Genomic DNA, 18,546 nt, shown 5'->3' on the forward strand with positions numbered 1-18,546 from the left:
CAATGCAGTTAAAGAATCGTAACCCTCTATTACTTACTTTTTTGGTCGAGTACCCCCACCCTAAGGGTATACTTCTACTGATTTGCTGGGAGGAGTCCCTTCTTATTGTTTCAACAATTTGAAAAAAAACAAAAAAGAATAAAGGACAGGTCAAAAAAACTGTATATTTCAGTGATCAGCAGAAAATACGCTGTGTAAGTCTGGATCGAAGTTAGTCCCCCTGGTCTGACTTTATTCAGTGAAATCACAGAGTACCATGCTCAGAACACGTTCCCTCAATTTGTATGAGATTTTATTGTGAGTTTAATAGAATCTTCAAAATGTATTTTAAAAACAGGCATATAAGTGTGCATGCCTTAATTAAAAAATGATGTCTCTGTGTTGTTTTCTGACTGTGTCAATTGCCCTTTAAACAGCATTCCAAAAAATGTTTGTGTTTTGGTTTGTCTCTGCGACGAAAAGTCATGACACATCAATAATAATATATCAGGATTTACTCGGCTTGGCAAAAGCCATGACATCTAAAGGACAAGTTTATGCTCAACACACTGGAAGTCATGAGATACAAGTCTTAGAATTCACCTGGTGCGAATCTGAATGTCATTATTTATAAATAATTGCTCCAGCAGATTAAATTATTATTATTTTATATGTCTGCACTTGTGTTTCATAATTATTTACATATTATTAAATAAGTATTTTTCTTTAATTTCTTTATTTAAGCTTATAATTATTATTTACAAATAATTGAAGGGGGAAAATTTCAGCAAAATAATATATTAATTAAGAGTGGTCCGATACCAAATACACGGTATCTTTGATAGTCAGGTTCTTTGAAAATCAAAATCGATATCGAAAAATGCTAAATATCGGTTAATATCGTACTCATATCGGATCGATTTGAAAAAACTGGTATTAGCCCACCCATTTGGCGCGCATGGCGCAGAAGCGCCTCGACCCAGTCACTCACGTCCGGCAATCATACCATCACGGCGGACGAGCGACTGTTCGTTTTCGACCGTTTTTGCTTTTTTCTCAGGTAGCAATGAACAACGCGGTGCAGCTATGGGACGGACATCTGTCTGTGATTACCAGGCCTGTACCTCACGTTCAAAGTCCTCTAGATGTCGTTATAAAAATAACGTACTCGGCGATAAGTGGTACAGATCTCAAGATTCTCGAAGGCAAGTTTCCTTGCGAGAAATCTGTTATCATGGGTCATGAATTCGTTGGCGTTGTGAAAGAAGCCGGTAGTGAAGTCAAACATGTGTCTGTTGGCGATCGGTGAGTGAACTACAGCTGTAGAGATATGCTAGTGTATAACCTAATAACTGCAGAATACCCTGCCACTTCAAAGGGCAGTCAAAATAATTATACAGGTTACGCGGATAGGAGGAAGCAAAAAAAAAGTCCAAAATATTTCATTTATCGTTCTTAAATCGTGTTGCACGATCACCTCGTTTCCGGGTATCCACTTGGATATAATAATAACTACTATATTCATAGGCGAGGGGTGCACTTCTTTTTATATACCCGTAGTGGAGGGGTGGTCTAGCCCCGGGGTAGTCAATCGATAAAAGTTGATATCGGAAAATCATTCGATAAATCGATATCTATCGATAAATTGAACTTAAACGATATCGATTTTATCGGTCAATCGATAAAATTCGATACTCACACGTCGACGAAGTGTTAATGTTATCGATTTTATCGGATTGATCGATCGTTATTGAATCGATAAAAATTATCCTGTTTCCGTTGAGGGAGCGTTTGATTGTGACTCTTTAAATGTAGATTTCAAAGGCGGCAATGAAATGATTTGTTGACAAACACTGTACAAGAGACTGCATTATGATTTTCTTCCTGATTTTATTGTTCGATTAACCGGGTTCGATTACAAACGTAAATTATTTTTCCTTTTCCGGGTTCTCGGCTTCAAGATTGTTGTCTAAATTTTTTCTCGTCCTTTGTTCCGTTGGTTGTGAAACCACGTTTAACCTAAGAAATATGGGGCACAAGAAGAATTTAGATTACGAACACGAGGGCGTCTAGATGATTTGTTTATATCTTTACTCAAAAAATCACGAAAATCTTTCCCTTTAAAGACTGGGTGAAAAAGCAACGAGCGTGCGATTGTGTTACATCAGCAAATAAATAAAACAGTGGAATAATCAACCAGGGATCTATATCGGATTTCATTCAAATACAACACACGCTGAGTAATACTAAAAGTTTGTAGAAAAAATGAAGCAATTTATATCGTTTCACGAACAGGGAAGTTGTTATAAGTGTCTCTGCGAGTTCTTTAATATCTTCAGGTGTTGCCGTTTCGAAAATTGGAACGATAATTCAGTTTCGATAAAATCGATAGCCCTGATTCAAAAATCGATAATTATCGATTACTCACAACGAAATATTTTATCGATTTTTATCAAATTTCGAAAAAATTAATCGATTTTTATCGATTGTTATCGAATGCTATCGATTATCGATATTATCGATTGACTACCCCGGGTCTAGCTCACATCGTATCTGCATATCTGCAAATACTATTTTTTTTTTTACTATATTCATAGGCGAGGGGTGGTCTAGGACTCATATCCGGTTTGGAGGTGTGAGCTTAGTTTTTTTCAACATCTTGATCTAGTTTGAAAGTAGATTTTGCTTCCAAGGTTTATAAGGTTTTGATTGAAGTCGACCAGCCTTTTCTTGCTACTTGGCTGAAGAGATTTGCATTCAAAAGACGCAATTTTTTTCCTTTTTGTGTTTATCAAGCATGTAGCTGATAATTTGCTGTTGCTTTGACTCAAAGAGCTTTTCAATATTAATTTTGAGGTAATGTTTTCTCCAAGTCAGTCTTTGAACGCTAATTAAAAGGTAATTTTATCAAAATTCTGCTGGGGGTTACGTTGGGGTCGGGATTTTGGATAATTATACACTGCAACTGTCTCCCTCAGACAGAATGCTTGTAAGCTAATAAGGGGCTCACTGTTAGAGAGTCAGCCACTTATTTATACCAGTACTGAAGTGAATGATTTGTAGGTTTGGACAAGATAAAATGGCCAGTCTAGAGAGATGGTCATCTTGGGGACAGATTTTAAAATACACGGGGTTGGAATTCTAGGTTATGCGTGGGCACCATTGTGCGCAAAGCTTTTTGTGCATGTCTGAGCGAAAATCATGGGCATTTCATGTACATTGCAGGATTTGATGAGAATTGTCTCATCAGTGTTCATTTTATACATGCTTCAGTGGTAGCATAAAATTATTGCAAAACAAATTACATATAACAGCAAGATGTTTCTTAACTCTAATATGTGCATAATTTATTAGGCAAACCTGAGTGAGCAAAAATGTAAAACAACCTTCTTTAATGATAATAACAAATTGTTTGGCATAAATTGAAATACAGTTACACTTGCAGCCCATATATACTGGCTGAACTGTATACAGTATACTTTATTGCAAACACCCTTGGGACCACAAGTTATTGTCCTTTATAGCGAGAGTCCGCAATAATGGGAATTTATTTCAGCCAAACAGATTTAGCTGCTGTCCGTAATAGCGGGGTATCCGCAAGGCAAGAGTTGAATGTAGTTACATGTACTGTACATGTATGAATTTAAATTGTTTTCTTATTTCACAGTGTGGTTATTAACCCAAACAGTAGTTGTGGAATGTGTGACAACTGTGCCAAAGGACTCCCTCATTTCTGCAAAGTTGAGGGTTTGAAGGCCACAATTGGTGTAAAACGTAATGGTGGATGGGCACAGTATTGCCGGTTACCAGCCAAGAATGTCATTCATTTACCTCATCAGCTTTCCTTTGAGCTGGGTTTGTTACTTGAGCCAATGTCGTGCATTGTTCATGGTTGGAATCTCTTACAGCCTATCTCCCCTGATTCAGAAATGTTAATTTGTGGTGCTGGCCCTATGGGGCTCCTCTTTATGTGTCTGCTACACTTCCGAGGCTACCGCGAAGTTATCGTCACAGAGTTGTTGAAAGGACGGCAGAAAATCGCACAAAAGCTCAACTTTGGCTTCCAGGTCGTGCATCCTGAGATTCTAGTTTCGGAAGCAAGAAATGCAAAAAACGATGGTGATGAAGAATGGGGTTTTGACATTGTTATTGACTGTACTGGAGATCCCAAGTCACTCGAACAAGGAGTGAAATGGCTGCGTCAAGGTGGCAAATTTCTTCTTTTTGGAATATCACCCTCTGGCTCTGAAGCCAAAATAGATCCACATGAAATCTATGCCAAGGAACTGAAGATTATTGCATCAAGGATTAATCCTTTTACGTTTACTTCTGCTATGCAGATTGTACAGGACATGGGACCACAATATTTGAGCTTTGAGAAATTAGGAATGCGTACTTTTCACCTGCAGGAGTTTACAGCAGCCCTAGAAATTCAACGCAGTGGAGAAATTTCAAAAGCTGTATTTGAAAATTAGTCAAAGCAACTGGCAGTTTTTGCTGCTACACATAACTGTAGATTTTCTTAGTAGGATGAAGGATGTTGCCTACTTTTGTGACAGCGCATACGTTCTCCGCTTCTCGAGATACTTGAGTTTCCTATGGGTGGTGCCTACCAATACAGGGATATTTTTGCCCAGTTCAAAACTATGTGGAGAAAACAGAACTCAGCAAGTGCTCTTGGTATCCAAAAAGAAAATTTGGGGTAACCATGCATTTTCAGAGATAATAAAGCTTCAAGTTGGAAAAAAAATGCCATACATTGCTTTGTATTTTGTTTTTTAGAATAATTGTTGCTTAATTATCTCTAAAAAATGCATCGTTACCCCTTATTTCCTTTTTGGATTTCAATAGCCCTTGCCAAGATCTGCTTTCCCCACAGTCATAAACCACACAAAAATACTTATTCATTAGGAGGCACTGTCCTTAAAAAGAACAGGAAAACTGTTCCCTATGTTTGGAACAAGTTTAGAATTTGACATTTTTCAAGGACGTAAATTATCATACAAGGTATGGCGCTGCTGAACCGTGATCAGCCCCATACGAAACAGACCTGCATGTGTAGCAGCTGGTGTGACCCAGTTGATGAAAAGTCAGTGGGCCCTGGTCATGCCAGGTGTTCATTGTTTAATGTGAAAAGGCAATGCAGCATTCATTGAGAATTCACCAAGACTGTATGCAGTCATACATACCTCTGTTGTGAAATGGTTACCTGGTTTATGAGATGCATCACCTTAATGAACACTTGGCCTCTACACCAGCCATGTGCGGCTGTGTCACATAGGAAGTTTCCACAATACAATTTACAGCAATGTACAGTCAAACTTCTTTATTACGGACACCAAGGGGACAGGAGTAAGTGTCCATTTTAATGGATTTCGGTCTCTCAGGGACCAAGTGAACTGTCAGTAATAGAGAGGTGTCCATATTATAGAGGTGTCCGTAAGGAGAGGTTCCACTGTATTTACAGTATTGTTTGATTTAAAGGCTCATTAAGTTAGCCTAAAATCTGAATCAAAAAGAGGAAAGCATGTCAAATGATTTATTTCTTCTCCGTTTATAACCAAACAAAAGAAATCAACCATGCTTCCTCTAGGGCCACTGCTTGTTTTTCTTTGCGAGTTTTTAAGATAAAACAGAAGCTGACTGGTAGGTCAAGTCCTCAGATTAGAAAATAAATACAAAACTTTGTTTCTAACTTAATAAGCCTGACAAATTCAGGCTTGAACATGATGTGAACCAATGGCCTCTGTGATATTGGTGCAGTTCTGTACCAACTGTGCAATCAAGCCAACTGGGAGCTGGTCATACGTCACATGCATTAACAATTTGTCATAATACCCGTAGATGTGAAGATAAATGAATGTGAAATGTATGAAAATGATATATTTTGAACTCCATACCGGCCACGAAAGAAATAGGTAGATGAGTGACCTTTTGCAGTTATGTCCACAGCTGCGAAAAGAAAGCCCGAAGACAAAATTCAGTTTCAAGCATTGAACCTGCTCACAAGCTAGTCATATTGTTATTAGTCTTCACTATGTTTGTAAACACATTGGACTGTTAATCGCAGATTGGGGCTAGAAACGGCATCAGAAGAACCTGTATATCATATATCATATTACATTATAGACTGCGAGCAGTCTCTCTATTGCTCAAGAATCCGCAGGGAAGAACGCAAAAACCTGAGTGAGCATGATATTTCCAGGTCGGGGGGCAAGTCTCTTGAAGCCGTGAGTAGTGCGTTACTCACGGCTTTGCCACTTGCATGCGCAACTCACGCTTCAAATATCTTGCACTCTTTTGTTTACAGGCAGAGTATGCCCAAGGCTTATTCACTCAGTATTCACTTGTGAGAATAATGCAGTCATGTAAAGGCACAATGCATTTATTTATAAGCTTCACATGTTCTATCTGTAGGTATATACATATATATATAAAATAGAAAAATTCCTAAGTATATACAACTCTTCATAGAAAAAATACAAGCATTTAATGTTTTGTAAGCCAGGTACCATTAAAATCATACATGCAAGGCAATTTTACACATTCTAAAATTTTTATTGTTTAAAATAAATAAAATAAAATAATGTAATGTGCATTTCCTGGAAATATCCATCCCCCCTGTAAAAGGTCCTTGGAATTTCTAAGGGAAAGGAGACTCAGCAGTCAAAGTTTTAATAAGAAACTATGAAGCAACCGGTACATTGAAATTTCTAGAGGGATGGGGGTGGGCACTCCAAACCAAAATACCTTCTGTCCTGGAACAACACATCCATACAGTTATACATGTTCTTCTATAATTTTATGTACATTTTTGTTGCATGCTGTTTTTTGTTTTTAAGATTTTGATAGTAAAATAAACAGCCAGAAACTTACAAAATATCTTGTCGCTACACTATATGCCTCAAAATTAACACCACCAATGTGTTAGTGAATAAAACATACACTCAGGCAACCACAAAAAGAATGATAAAATAATTAATAAATTTTGTGGTTATATTTGCTAGTAAGAAATTTACCTTTCTTTAAAAAGAAAAATTTTCAACGGTGTAAAAAAGGGTTCAAGTTACCCACTGCAATTTAAATAAATACTAGTAAACTGGAGGACTTCATCGGATTATGAAAGGTGCTATACAGTATATACAATCAGGTACATTGTGCCAACCATTGCTGTTACTTTATCTTCTCTGAAATTTCGAGCAAACGTTATATTGCAAAATCAAAGACCAGTAGTTAAAATGTTTTTGCAATTTCAAAGAAAATAAAAGCCCCAAGGTTTTGTTAATTTTTTCATGTACCCAGAGCATGAAAATTGAGAATCACAAATTTAAAACTTGTGAGAACACATTGTATGCGAATAATGTAATGTTCCATTTCATGTGAAACTTAAAAAAATATAATACATCCATTTAGTGTTTGCTACTGATATAATTTGTCCTTAATGTACATGTAGCTGGCTACACAAAAGAAAAAAAATTGCAAAGTGTACATGCCTTGCTTGCTATTTATTTTAAAGTACTACCTATATAATGTTAAACAGCGCCACAAAAATATTAGTTACAGGGTTTTTCTTTTTGTACTTGCTATGTGTGCACCATTTTTGCACTTTCACTGACTGTAGAAAATGTCGAGATTGGACGCATAGCTGTGGAAAATGCTGAGGTTGGACATGCATTTGAACTTTCACCAACTGTCGAAAATGTTGAGGTTGGACATGCATTTGAATTTTCACCAACTGTTGAAAATGTTGACGTTGGACATGTGTTTGAACTTTCACCAACTGTTGGAAACGTTGACGTTGGACATGTGTTTGAAGTTCCATCAACTGTCGAAATTGTTGACGTCGGACATGCATTTGAAGTTCCATCAACTGTCAAAATTGTTGACGTTGGACATGTGTTTGAAGTTCCATCAACTGTTGAAATTGTTGACGTCGGACATGCATTTGAAGTTCCATCAACTGTCGAAATTGTTGACGTTGGACATGCGCTTGAAGTGCCATCGACTGTCGAAAATGCTGAGATTCTTGAAATTTCACTCACTGTAGAAAACATTGAGATTGGACGTGATGACAATGCACTAGGTACTCTTGTAATCTTGACACCTACAAGAGGTAAAGAAACAAATGATAAGGTACATAGCACAAAAAACTAAAGAGAGATAATAAGACTATTACAAACTGCCTCAACCTCAGTGACATGCACTCTAAATTTAAGGTAGCTGTAGTTGTCACTGCTATCAATCAGTGCATCAGACAGGTAAACACAGTCATTGAACTATTCAATGGAGATCAGATTGTTGGTGAGGCCTGGCTTTAATATATTGAGGCAATCAGTGATTTCATGGTTCCACAACTGCCCCTGCCAGCTCTTGCCGATATGTCAGGAAAATTGTATCATGGGAGGTGCCTCGCATGGGTCCTCGCGTCCCGTTCGCACCTGCCCTTTTGACCTTATCACTTTTCACGTATTTTTCATTTCTTTCTAGTTGTTTAGTTTATTTTATTATTCCACTATTATGTCATTTCACCAAATAAGGTCAAGAGAACGCGCAAAATATGAGACCGTAATACACTGTAGTGTCCCGGTTTGACCGGTTTACAACAGAGCGAATACGGACGGAAAAGGCAGAAAAAAGGAGCAACAATGTCCGGACTGGACGAAGAATAGTTTTTGAAACGATGCAGACTCGAAAACAAGTTTCACTTGTCATTTATCTTTTCATTTTATCTAATCAAATTAAAGACATTTAACTAGCTTTCTGTGTTGTTTACATCATTCGTACGCGCCATATACCGATGGACAGTTGATGCCGGGTGCATTTGAAAACTGTTACCAAAACAGAGAAGCCAAAATAACAAAATCTTTTTGTAGTGGAATAATAAATCTCTTATTCGATGGTTTTACATATAATACTCGCGGACATTTTGCTCATTGCTCGTATTTTTCCTCGCCCCTTCGGGGCTCGGAAAAATACTACGCAACTCGCAAAATATCCGCGCGTATTATATGTAAAACCATCGAATAAGATATATGTATTTAACATGTGTGATGGTCAATAAAGCTGTTAAAAAAAAAAAAAAAAAAATTCCTGAATGTTCAGCCCAGATTTTCCTAAATTGAACACCGAGGTTGGAAAGTGCCCAAATTGAAACATGCGATTAAGTAATACCTTGGTACTGAGCTAAACATAATTACTGCTAACATTATGTTTAATGTGTTGTATATGAGGGAATGATCACTGACCATCATAGAAATCTGGGATACTTTGCAAAAATAGAAATGCTGTCTATTTTGTTCAATTATCTCTGATCATACCAGATGATCAGAGATGTCTAATGTATCATTTTGTATTTGACAAGTCAGAAAAATCTGGAAGGGTTAGAAAACTCAACACAAAAATTAACTTCCACACCTGTGTGCTATGAAAAAGTAAAGAGCCCTTGTGCATGGTATAAACCTCTTAGGCCGTGAGTTTCTAACAGTTGATCAATGGTAGATGTAATTTAAACCACATTAGACTCTGCTCATAATTGTGCACTTCAAGAAAAATTCCATACCCACCCCATGGAAGGTAATTGGAAATTCCTAGGGGGAGGGAGGTTTTATAAGCCAAAATTTTAGAAGCAAAGTATGAAGCTTAACCATAATTTCCTACGGGGTGGGGGTGCAAAACAAAAACCTTCCATTGGGAGAGTATGGATATTTTCTGGAAGTGCACATTACATTCTAGATAGCATCTCTGACTATCTTGCGAGTTAATCAGAAAATGTGTTATCTGATGCCTATCGACAAATGTACATGTCCTTACTTGTTTTCTTTTTCAGCCTCTGCATCCGGCACAGCAGCAAGGTTAACACTGAACCAACTACCAACCCAACCACCAAAACAATGAGACATATTCCAGCAAGAAATCCTTTGCTCATGTGTAGTTCACTCTCTGTCAGCTCATCTAGATATAAAAAATGGTATATTATATTTAAATAAATTAAAGTAATAAAGAAATAAAATGTACAATTCAGCTAGTTCCTGAAGGTACATGTCATTGCAATTTGCATAATTATTCAAGGTAAACTACCACTTGGGGCTCTCTCCTCCGCAGAGCTTCGATGGGGTGTTATGTGTATCCGCTGAACGAAGTGAGTGCAGGCGCAAAAGCTGAGCGGGTTGACTTGGCGGCTCCCGCCGTCGCCTTCCACAGAATTTTACGCCTGCACTCACTTTTCTCAGCGGAGCCTCTGCGGAGGAGAGAGCACTTGGGGCATACCTGTTCATGTATAGTGGCACCCAAAGTACATATGTCTCAAGTGCTGTTTATGCTGTCTTGTGAATGTGTTCACTGTAATTTATTTTGTTACTTGCACCCTCAATGTCTTTTTCTTGGTGGTTTCTATTTTTTGTGCTTTGTTACTAATTTGTTAACAGAATAAAGCAAAGTTGTAGTTTTTCTATAATTTTTTCATCTTTCCACTCAATCAAAATTGATTTTATTCCGATATTCTTTTTCCTTCTTGCCATTTTCAAGTCACTACAGATAGTTGATAGCATTATCGCTCTTGTAATAAGAAGAGTAACATATTGACTCTCATAAAAACAATTACAGCTGTACATGGGAAGCTAGATTAATTTACAGCCTTTTTTATAAGGAAACACCGCTCACAAGTTAAACAGTTTAAAACTTCTTATTTTTTAATAAATGTTGGTCAAAACATACCTCCAGTCCTGCTGCCTCTTGATGGGATACCTACAGGTGTGGTACAGACAAGAAATTCAGTCAGCCAAATACATTGTACATCAGTAATCAATTAAGAAAGTTGGAGCTGTGAAAATTGAATACTACACTGTACCTGGCTGTGTTGTCGTTTCCTTATCAGTATTAGTGGTACCTGCATATAGCAAGGGAGAGAGACAAAATGGTTTATAAATATTGGTATCATTTGAGGCTCCAGAATATAACCAATTGTCAGCCCATGGGGAATGAGGTCATTTCAACTCCCAAGGGGGAGGGGATGGGTCTCAAAAATGCAAAGTTTTAAGAAGAACGGGAAAGTATGAAGCTACTGTAAAATGGAATTTTCCAAGTGGGGCAGGGGGGGGGGGGGGGGACAACAAAACCTTCCATGGGAGGGGTAGGGATGTTTTCTTGAAAGATATCGTGTGGTTCAATTTTATCCTAAACTTCATCTATATGATTTGTGAAGGACCTGGTGGTAAATGGAGGTAAATAAGTGACCATAAATGTGGCATGCATACAGACTGGTTATTGTGCCAGAAATGACTTAGCCTAAAACCTGAAGCAACCGTTAAGTGATGCTTGAAATGATTTCTATTTTTATCTGTTTAAAGCTAGACAAAGAGGTGGTCTATAGGCCACAGTAGAGGATTCCATTTTTTGTCAAAATTTGGATTTTAAAGGCCAATTTGTCATTTATCTTGTTTTCAACCGAGCCCCTCAATTGAAGGGGTGCCTGGAACAGAGCCCTAAGTGACTTCTAATAAATTGCTAGATTCTCCTTCATAGTTGTCTTGTATTCACTTGTGAAACAAAAGGAGAATTTGAACTCACATCAAAAGTCACTAAGGGTCTTATTCCACGCACCCCTTCAATTTTTTTTATTGTACAAATCACAGATTATGAACATTATCATATGCAATCCGAGAAAAACCCAGAGATAAGTACACATGTTAATAATTTGCCACATGCATCAACTCAGCAACAGCAAACAGCAAGTGGTTTCTGAAGGTGGAGTTGACTCATTCTTAATAAATTATAAATACAAAGTCATGTACTTACATGAGATGCCTTTACATTCTAATGTTTGAGAAGCTTTTGTGGAACAAGGTCTTCTAGAGTCACCAACACAAGGTAATCCACCATTTGCTGGATAGGGGTTGTCACACTGCCGAGTCTGGAGACCATCATTACACTGACTCCAGTCAGACCAGCCACCGTGTACAACTGGTGATCCAACATACAATTAAAAACATGTTAGATTTTAAAGGTACTTAACACCATTTTTATGATGTGTACATGTGAATGCCAGGCTTGGCAGTTATAAAAATATTTCATTTGTTTCCGAGGGGAAATCACATGTACTATTAGAGACTGAAATAGTTTACTACATTTCCGTGGTTGAAAACAAATATTGGTAAATAGGTCTATTATTTCAATAAAAGATGGGGTAGATATCTACAAGTATAACAAAGGGGGTGTTTGTTGCAAATTACCCATCAAATTGATGTTATTTAATTATTATTTCAGCTGCAAAGTGTAACAAGAAGCAGCAATACCAAATAAATACAACACAAGAAATCATATAAGCTACACAGCAGTACATGCATGGTTTAACTTAGGACTAGAACACTACATGCGATCCTCAGGATAGGGTGACCCAAACCTTGTTATCCTCCACTTGTTGACAACAACTGCATAATTTAGATTTATTTTTTGTAGTTATAAGGCTGAGGTGATGATTACCTTGATCATGGAAGTAATCTACAAGTTACAGGTTTTGAATTTTTCTTGGACTTTCTTTCAATGGAGTCAACGGCAAATTTGTCACATAGACAATGGGCTTACTTCTGAAAATGCCAACATTTAGATTGAGCATAATTGTTTTAAATGTAATTAAGTGAGAAAATGTGTCAAATGTTGCACTAAACAGGAAAGGTAACTAATGGCTGGAATCAATGTTAATTTATTTTTATCACGTCATGTAGCAAAATTTAATGATGACTTGTACTAACTATTATTTGCAGATTAATTGACCTGCTTGCAGAAACCATTCCTGTGACTGGCAATTTTTGTATTTTCTAGCAGATTCTTAACATAATTGATAAACAGGAAACTGTGAGAGTAGTTCTTGAATCTTCACATCTTCAAAAACACACAGTTTCCGTAAAAAGCTTAAAGACGTCCATCATGTTTGCTCTTGACAAACTTACATAATATTATGCATAATTAGTAAGTCTGTTTTGGCTCAAAGAACTGAATATGACATTCAGCTATATACATGCTTTATTTTTACCAACTTCAATGGTGATGAGAAACTAAAAGTAAAAAGTTAATAAATACATTTTTGAAACTAACAGACCTTTATTTCCGTCTCGGCACTTAGGATCATTGGTATCTTTACACACATAAATCTTCATTTTCATCTGGCCATTTTTACAACGCCCTCCTTCCAGGTTGGATAGTGTATCCACTAATCCTGAGGCAGTATCTGTACATTAAAAAAAAAATACAAATATTAACTAAAGATAATTTTGAATTAAAACAGATATAAACAATTAAGGCACTGCATTCATGGTATTAGTAGTCTGACATGATGGATCAGGGCCTAGTTGTTCAAAGGCTGGTTAACGCCAATCCACGATTAAAAATTAACCAAGGTTTTCATCTCCCTCACTAAAAATGATTTTAAAGGCTCATTTTTAGCTTATGGTAAAGAACAGTCTAAGGCAAAACTATTAAGGGACAAAAATCTTTTGGACAAATCCTTAATGGATTAGTAAATATACTCAAATCAAAGTTTACATTAACCCAGGATTAGTTTAATAAGGCTTTGAACAACTGGGCCCAGAAGATTGCTGGGTGGTAGAAGGTTTAGGCCATTTTACAGTGTTACATGTATCAACACCCCTTTGGGGGAGGGGTTTGGATCTCCTCCCCACCCTACTGAAAATTCCAATTTACCTTCATACTTTCCTTTTAACCTTTGGCTTTCAGATCCATCTCCCCTTCTGCCAAAGTTAAACCCAAATTCGTCCCAGTATGTATCTCAGTTTTCTCATAAACCCTTTAAATATAGTAATTTTCATTTAGCTGTGAAAGCGACACTCCCACTCTGGGAAGAGGAAATGGAAAGTTCAAAATTTTACAAAAATTGTAACTAACAAAATTCTCACATGCTCATTGGCTCATAGCTATTAGGCTGATTTAGCAACAGAACGGGAATGTCAGTTGACAACGGCGCGTGCATCAAGAACACCCATAAGATAGTCAAAATAGACTCGTGTCCAGACTATTCCGCGAGCTCTGGCGTCCTCAAATGATGTTCCCATTCTGTTGCTAAATCTGCCTATTGCCTATTAGAGTGCAGACAATAAAAATGATGTCAGATGTAACACACACAGTTTCGCAAGGGAACAAAAGCCAATTCCATTTGTATCTTTCCATGTTATTGTAAAAAGCAAATCAATAGCAGTTATCCATGGACTGTACTCCTATAGACAATGAAATGATGCAATAAAATGTTCAAAACTTGGCAGTGAAACCACTTGCCATGTTCCACTTGATTTCTGAATATAATATCATAAAATTTTTATGATGTCATTTTATGACCTGTAAGAGTACAGACCAAAGATAACTGCCATCGATTTGTTAAAAAGAAGCCAACACTTACTTATAAAATAGTACTCATTCCCTCGATGAAACAACGGATTCAAGGGATCTGCACTTGTTGATTGGAACACCAAAGTTGTATGTATGTTGTCTAATGGTTTGTCACAAAATAAAATTTTATGACCCGTGGTGGCATTACAGTTATCATAACCTGCTTTGTCCACCAGAAACAGGTTTTCATAAAGCCTGTCTTTAGAATAGACATCTTCTCTCCTGACTGGGTATTGGGCCAAGCTAGGGCAAACTATTGGAAGCTTGTCAAACAACATGACATTTCTTGCAGAATCACCAAGATATTGAAACCTAAAATAGAACACAAAAGCATTTAGACCACCGGCTCAAACTTTGGCAATTTGCCACTATTTATTTCTTAATAAGTTATGCACTTGATCAATATCCTTTGTTTATAAATGGAAGGAAAATGCTTTGTAAATGTTGGCATATTACAGAACTTCCGTGGTGAACATTTGAACCATTTTGCTTGAGAAAAGAAGTAAATACCTTTTGCCGTACGCCTGAACTCTTTAAAAACTTGAACAAATTACAAAACAGACAGATGTAAGCGCGTTGCCAAGGTACTGACTTACAGTATACGTACATCAAAGCACTTCGCGCCGTTAAAAAGTTTACCTTCGTAAAACTTTGCGTTAAGTCGCCTGGTTAAGTTTCTTGAAACAGTTGCCGTTCCTAATGACGGCCTATTTACCTTTACAACTTGGATTTTTTTTAAGCAAAACTCAGCATAGGAAATGTGTGCAGGCATGAAGTTAGAATTTGCGCTATTTTCGTCTTCCTTTTTACAATCGCACCAAATTGTCAGCGAGTTCATAAAGTAGGTGCTAAAGCTCTCACCAAGCTTATTTACGCGAAAGGATGATACTCACAGTGGGTTTTCTGGATTCCATAAAATCGATGGTAATATTTCAGGTGAAGACCCAGTAAACAACAGCGATAAACAAAACACAACCGTCAGTCCACAAGTTTGTCTCGGTGATGGCGCCATATATTCAAAAAGCTTAAGTTATATTGCTCCACGAAAATGTTAGAACACCAGTCAAATTATAGAGCCTTTGACTCTTTTGTCGACCTCCCACTGCAAGACGTTTTGTAAATGTCGAAACAAAAGTCAATTTGGTGGTTATACGAGCCCATTCACCGCTAAAATACTTGTTCTAGGAAGTTACGTCATGGCACCAAAGAAACCGCACATCTTTCTGCATGCCGAAACACACCCCCGGAAAGATGACATCTTCTTACTAATGGGGGAGGGGTAAGAGTGATATATTAAGAATGAAAAATTACCATGAATTGCAACAACGCCATAAATTTTGAAGAAAAAGCGGTCATCTATAATAAAATTTATCTTGCTGGAAAATTTTAAGGGAAAAAACCCCAATAATATTCCAGTCTGGAACAAATTGAATATATTTCATTTTACTCTCCCTCCCACAGTAATCGAACCGACACTTAGTGACGTCATAGTGGGTAAGGCTTTTACGATGAAAGGTCAAATATGGCTTTGCAGAACCTCTTAGCGGATCACAGTTTATTGCAGGAAGTGCGATTGTCTTCAGCACGGTTTACGCAAGGTGCCCACAAGTTGCTATTTCCGTTATTGGTTGCAATAAACGAAAAAGTCAAGTTAAAAGCAATTTCCGGTTGAGCGCATCTGCGACATGAAATACATCCAGCCAGCATATGATATTGACGAGAGCCCTTGACAAGATATAGATACCTCTCGTACCTTCACGATTGTCATTACTGCTCAATTGGGGGACGTGGGTGTTAGATTTTCCTGTTTAGTCACAGCGAAGGTTGAGACAATTTAAATCATAAATCAAGAGTGGAATTTTTTTGGAGCAACATTTTGTTAATAGAAAACCGTATTCGTGTTGTCGGTACAGTACTGTAAGATTGCAATGGCCGGAGGCTCTTGCGGGGAATATTTTACACGCTGATTACAGAATATTTGCGTGCGAAAAGATTCCCCAACTTCAGTTTGTGTGCAAACTCCGTTTCTATGTTCAGTAACTGAGACACACATTTTCTTGAAAGGCAACGAAAGCTTGTAAACAACTACTACAGGTATCACCACCCCATAAGAATCTGCCAGCCTAGTCACACGAGATTGAAAGGCCTGTCGTACAGGTTTAATATAAAGTTACGTCGTCTGATAGAAATTCATAAATTCTCGCATAGTTTTAGAGAGGAGAGACTATGTGGCCTGAACGGAATGTTTTATTGAGCAAGAGTCAATTCCATCACGGTTGGCGGTAAAAACAAAATACTCCTAAATTTGTCAGTCGCTGGTTTCCGCCCATTCAATATCGTACTTTTCGAGTTTTAATAGCTTTCGACCTTCTTGGAAATTTGAAATCAATAAAAGTTTCCCATGCACGTTTTTATTTCGAAATTGACTGCCTCCGTCTTCTTTTAAAATAGACATCGTTCCCCCAGGCAATATCTCTTTCTGACTGTTTCTAACACTTCAGGAGTTGTGACTCATCATGTCAGCATGCAAAAGAAGCCCCGAGCATTTAGCATGGTTTAAATAGCTCATGTGGAGCACGTACTACACCTTACGATTTCAGATCCACTTCGCTCCCTGGCACTCTACAATCCTTAGAGAAATGGAGAACAAGCAAGGTCTAAAAATCCAGAAATTAATATCGAGAAAGCTAGGACCGTGACAACAGCCCTCAACAGAGTTGACCAGTCATTTCTAGTCTCTACAAACCCGGGACTGTGACTTGTAAACTGAATAGTTGTCTTACTACTTTTATGCTTCTAGAGTTACATGTATACTTTTTAACTCGAAACGAACTGGGATATTGTACATTGTATCATTTTACTGCATTGTATAAATGTTGATAACTATGTAGAAACAGATAAAACAGTCTCTAGGAATTGAACAGCAGGAAACACTCACTATTCATAGTGAAAAATATTTACAATGGCGTCGGTTATTGCCGGGCTTCATATTTTATGGATTTTCTAACCTCTTCCTACCTGAGTCACATTCGAAAAATGGAAATTCTATAAACGTTAATGTAAAACATTTTAATCTTGCTTATGAGCCGCTTGAAATCCTTGAAGATCCTTGAAGTGTTCCCTGACTGTTCAAAAGAGCCTCACACGCGATCGTGTTTACGGGAAGTCGTAGTGTGGGGAGGAGTGGGAGACCATGACTCACATAAAAACTGAACTTAGCTTGAGTTCCAATTAGCGGCTTATTTCAAAAATATCTTGCTCTTGTGATGCTTGTTTTGCAAGTTGTGCACAGTGGGAGTCAAACAGTTTTATCAATATTTAAAAATAAATCGACAAAAACGGCGGGCAAGAAGGAGGAGAAGAGAAAGAAGAATTGTTTGTTCAAACAATCGCATGTTGTAATCCAATGGCTTACTCACATGCGATCTAGACAATAGACAATACTGATACTATAAAATTACATTAAATTAATAAGAGAAAAGTCTCTTGTGTTGTTCATTTCTTCTTTGTATTTGTCGATCTGCCTGTTTGCAATCTTTTGTTTCCTCAAGAATTTTCAACTGATCCATGTCGGCAACATACTGACATGTAGGCGAGATCACGTCAATTGTTTAATCGATGCGGTTTGCCTCAGGAGCTTTTGATTAGTTAGCTTCTATATTTGGTGTAGTTATAAAAGGAATAAAAGACAATGGAAATTTGAATTTTTCATAAACATTCAAGCACGATTAATTAGATCGAAAACAACTCCCACCTTTGTCGGTCATCACACTCGAGGAAACATTGCACTGCTCGGGCATATCGATGAGCCATTGTAAATTTGTATTGAGCTGTTTTGGGCTCACAAGTCAGTAACGAGGTGTCTCTCAAAAGTATAAAAGTTTCCGAGTGATACAAAAGCTTGAAGAGTTCACACTTGTAAGAGGCTGGGGCGGTCTATTATTTGACAGGAAATAACCGTACCTTTTCCTAATAAACAAGATCATGCTTTCAAACTTTCTTACGCACGATGACGCTGACACCAAGTTCATGAAAATGTAAATGCGTCAAATATATATTGATGGCTAAAACGTCCTGCTAAGAACCTTTTGATTTTATATTAAAAACCGTGCTTAATTCTCAGACGGTCGTCTGCTGTTTTAGCCCTGTTGGTAGGAGGGGAAAGGGTGCGGC

General features: G+C 37.5%; 2 protein-coding genes across 2 annotated transcripts; one reads left to right on the plus strand and one right to left on the minus strand.

Moving 5' to 3' along the window:
* Positions 1–971: 971 nt before the first annotated feature.
* On the plus strand, positions 972–6,525 carry LOC146480067 (uncharacterized). The gene is made up of 2 exons (XM_085110161.1): positions 972–1,284; positions 3,647–6,525. Exons 1-2 carry the CDS (start codon positions 1,046–1,048, stop codon positions 4,452–4,454), a joined length of 1,047 nt encoding a protein of 348 aa, XP_084966287.1. The 5' UTR covers positions 972–1,045; the 3' UTR covers positions 4,455–6,525.
* On the minus strand, positions 6,344–15,578 carry LOC146480068 (uncharacterized). Its single transcript, XM_085110156.1, has 8 exons — positions 15,267–15,578; positions 14,384–14,685; positions 13,073–13,201; positions 11,773–11,937; positions 10,826–10,864; positions 10,693–10,722; positions 9,790–9,930; positions 6,344–8,083 (listed from the first exon to the last, which is right to left on the minus strand). The coding sequence occupies exons 1-8, from the start codon at positions 15,383–15,385 to the stop codon at positions 7,563–7,565; spliced, it is 1,446 nt and encodes a 481-aa protein (XP_084966282.1). The 5' UTR covers positions 15,386–15,578; the 3' UTR covers positions 6,344–7,562.
* Positions 15,579–18,546: the final 2,968 nt, after the last annotated feature.

This window comes from Pavona decussata, unplaced genomic scaffold, assembly GCF_977016875.1.
Source record: "Pavona decussata unplaced genomic scaffold, jaPavDecu1.1 SCAFFOLD_56, whole genome shotgun sequence".
Lineage (NCBI taxonomy): Eukaryota > Metazoa > Cnidaria > Anthozoa > Scleractinia > Agariciidae > Pavona > Pavona decussata.

Coding starts and splice junctions, on each gene's coding strand:
- LOC146480067 (XM_085110161.1), top strand. CDS start 1,046: ATGAACAACGCGGTGCAGCTATGGGACGGACATCTGTCTGTGATTACC. Junction 1,285..3,646: donor CATGTGTCTGTTGGCGATCG/GTGAGTGAACTA, acceptor CTTATTTCACAG/TGTGGTTATTAACCCAAACA.
- LOC146480068 (XM_085110156.1), bottom strand. CDS start 15,385: ATGGCGCCATCACCGAGACAAACTTGTGGACTGACGGTTGTGTTTTGT. Junction 11,938..13,072: donor GTGCCGAGACGGAAATAAAG/GTCTGTTAGTTT, acceptor TTGGATCACCAG/TTGTACACGGTGGCTGGTCT. Junction 8,084..9,789: donor GAGGCTGAAAAAGAAAACAA/GTAAGGACATGT, acceptor TACCTCTTGTAG/GTGTCAAGATTACAAGAGTA.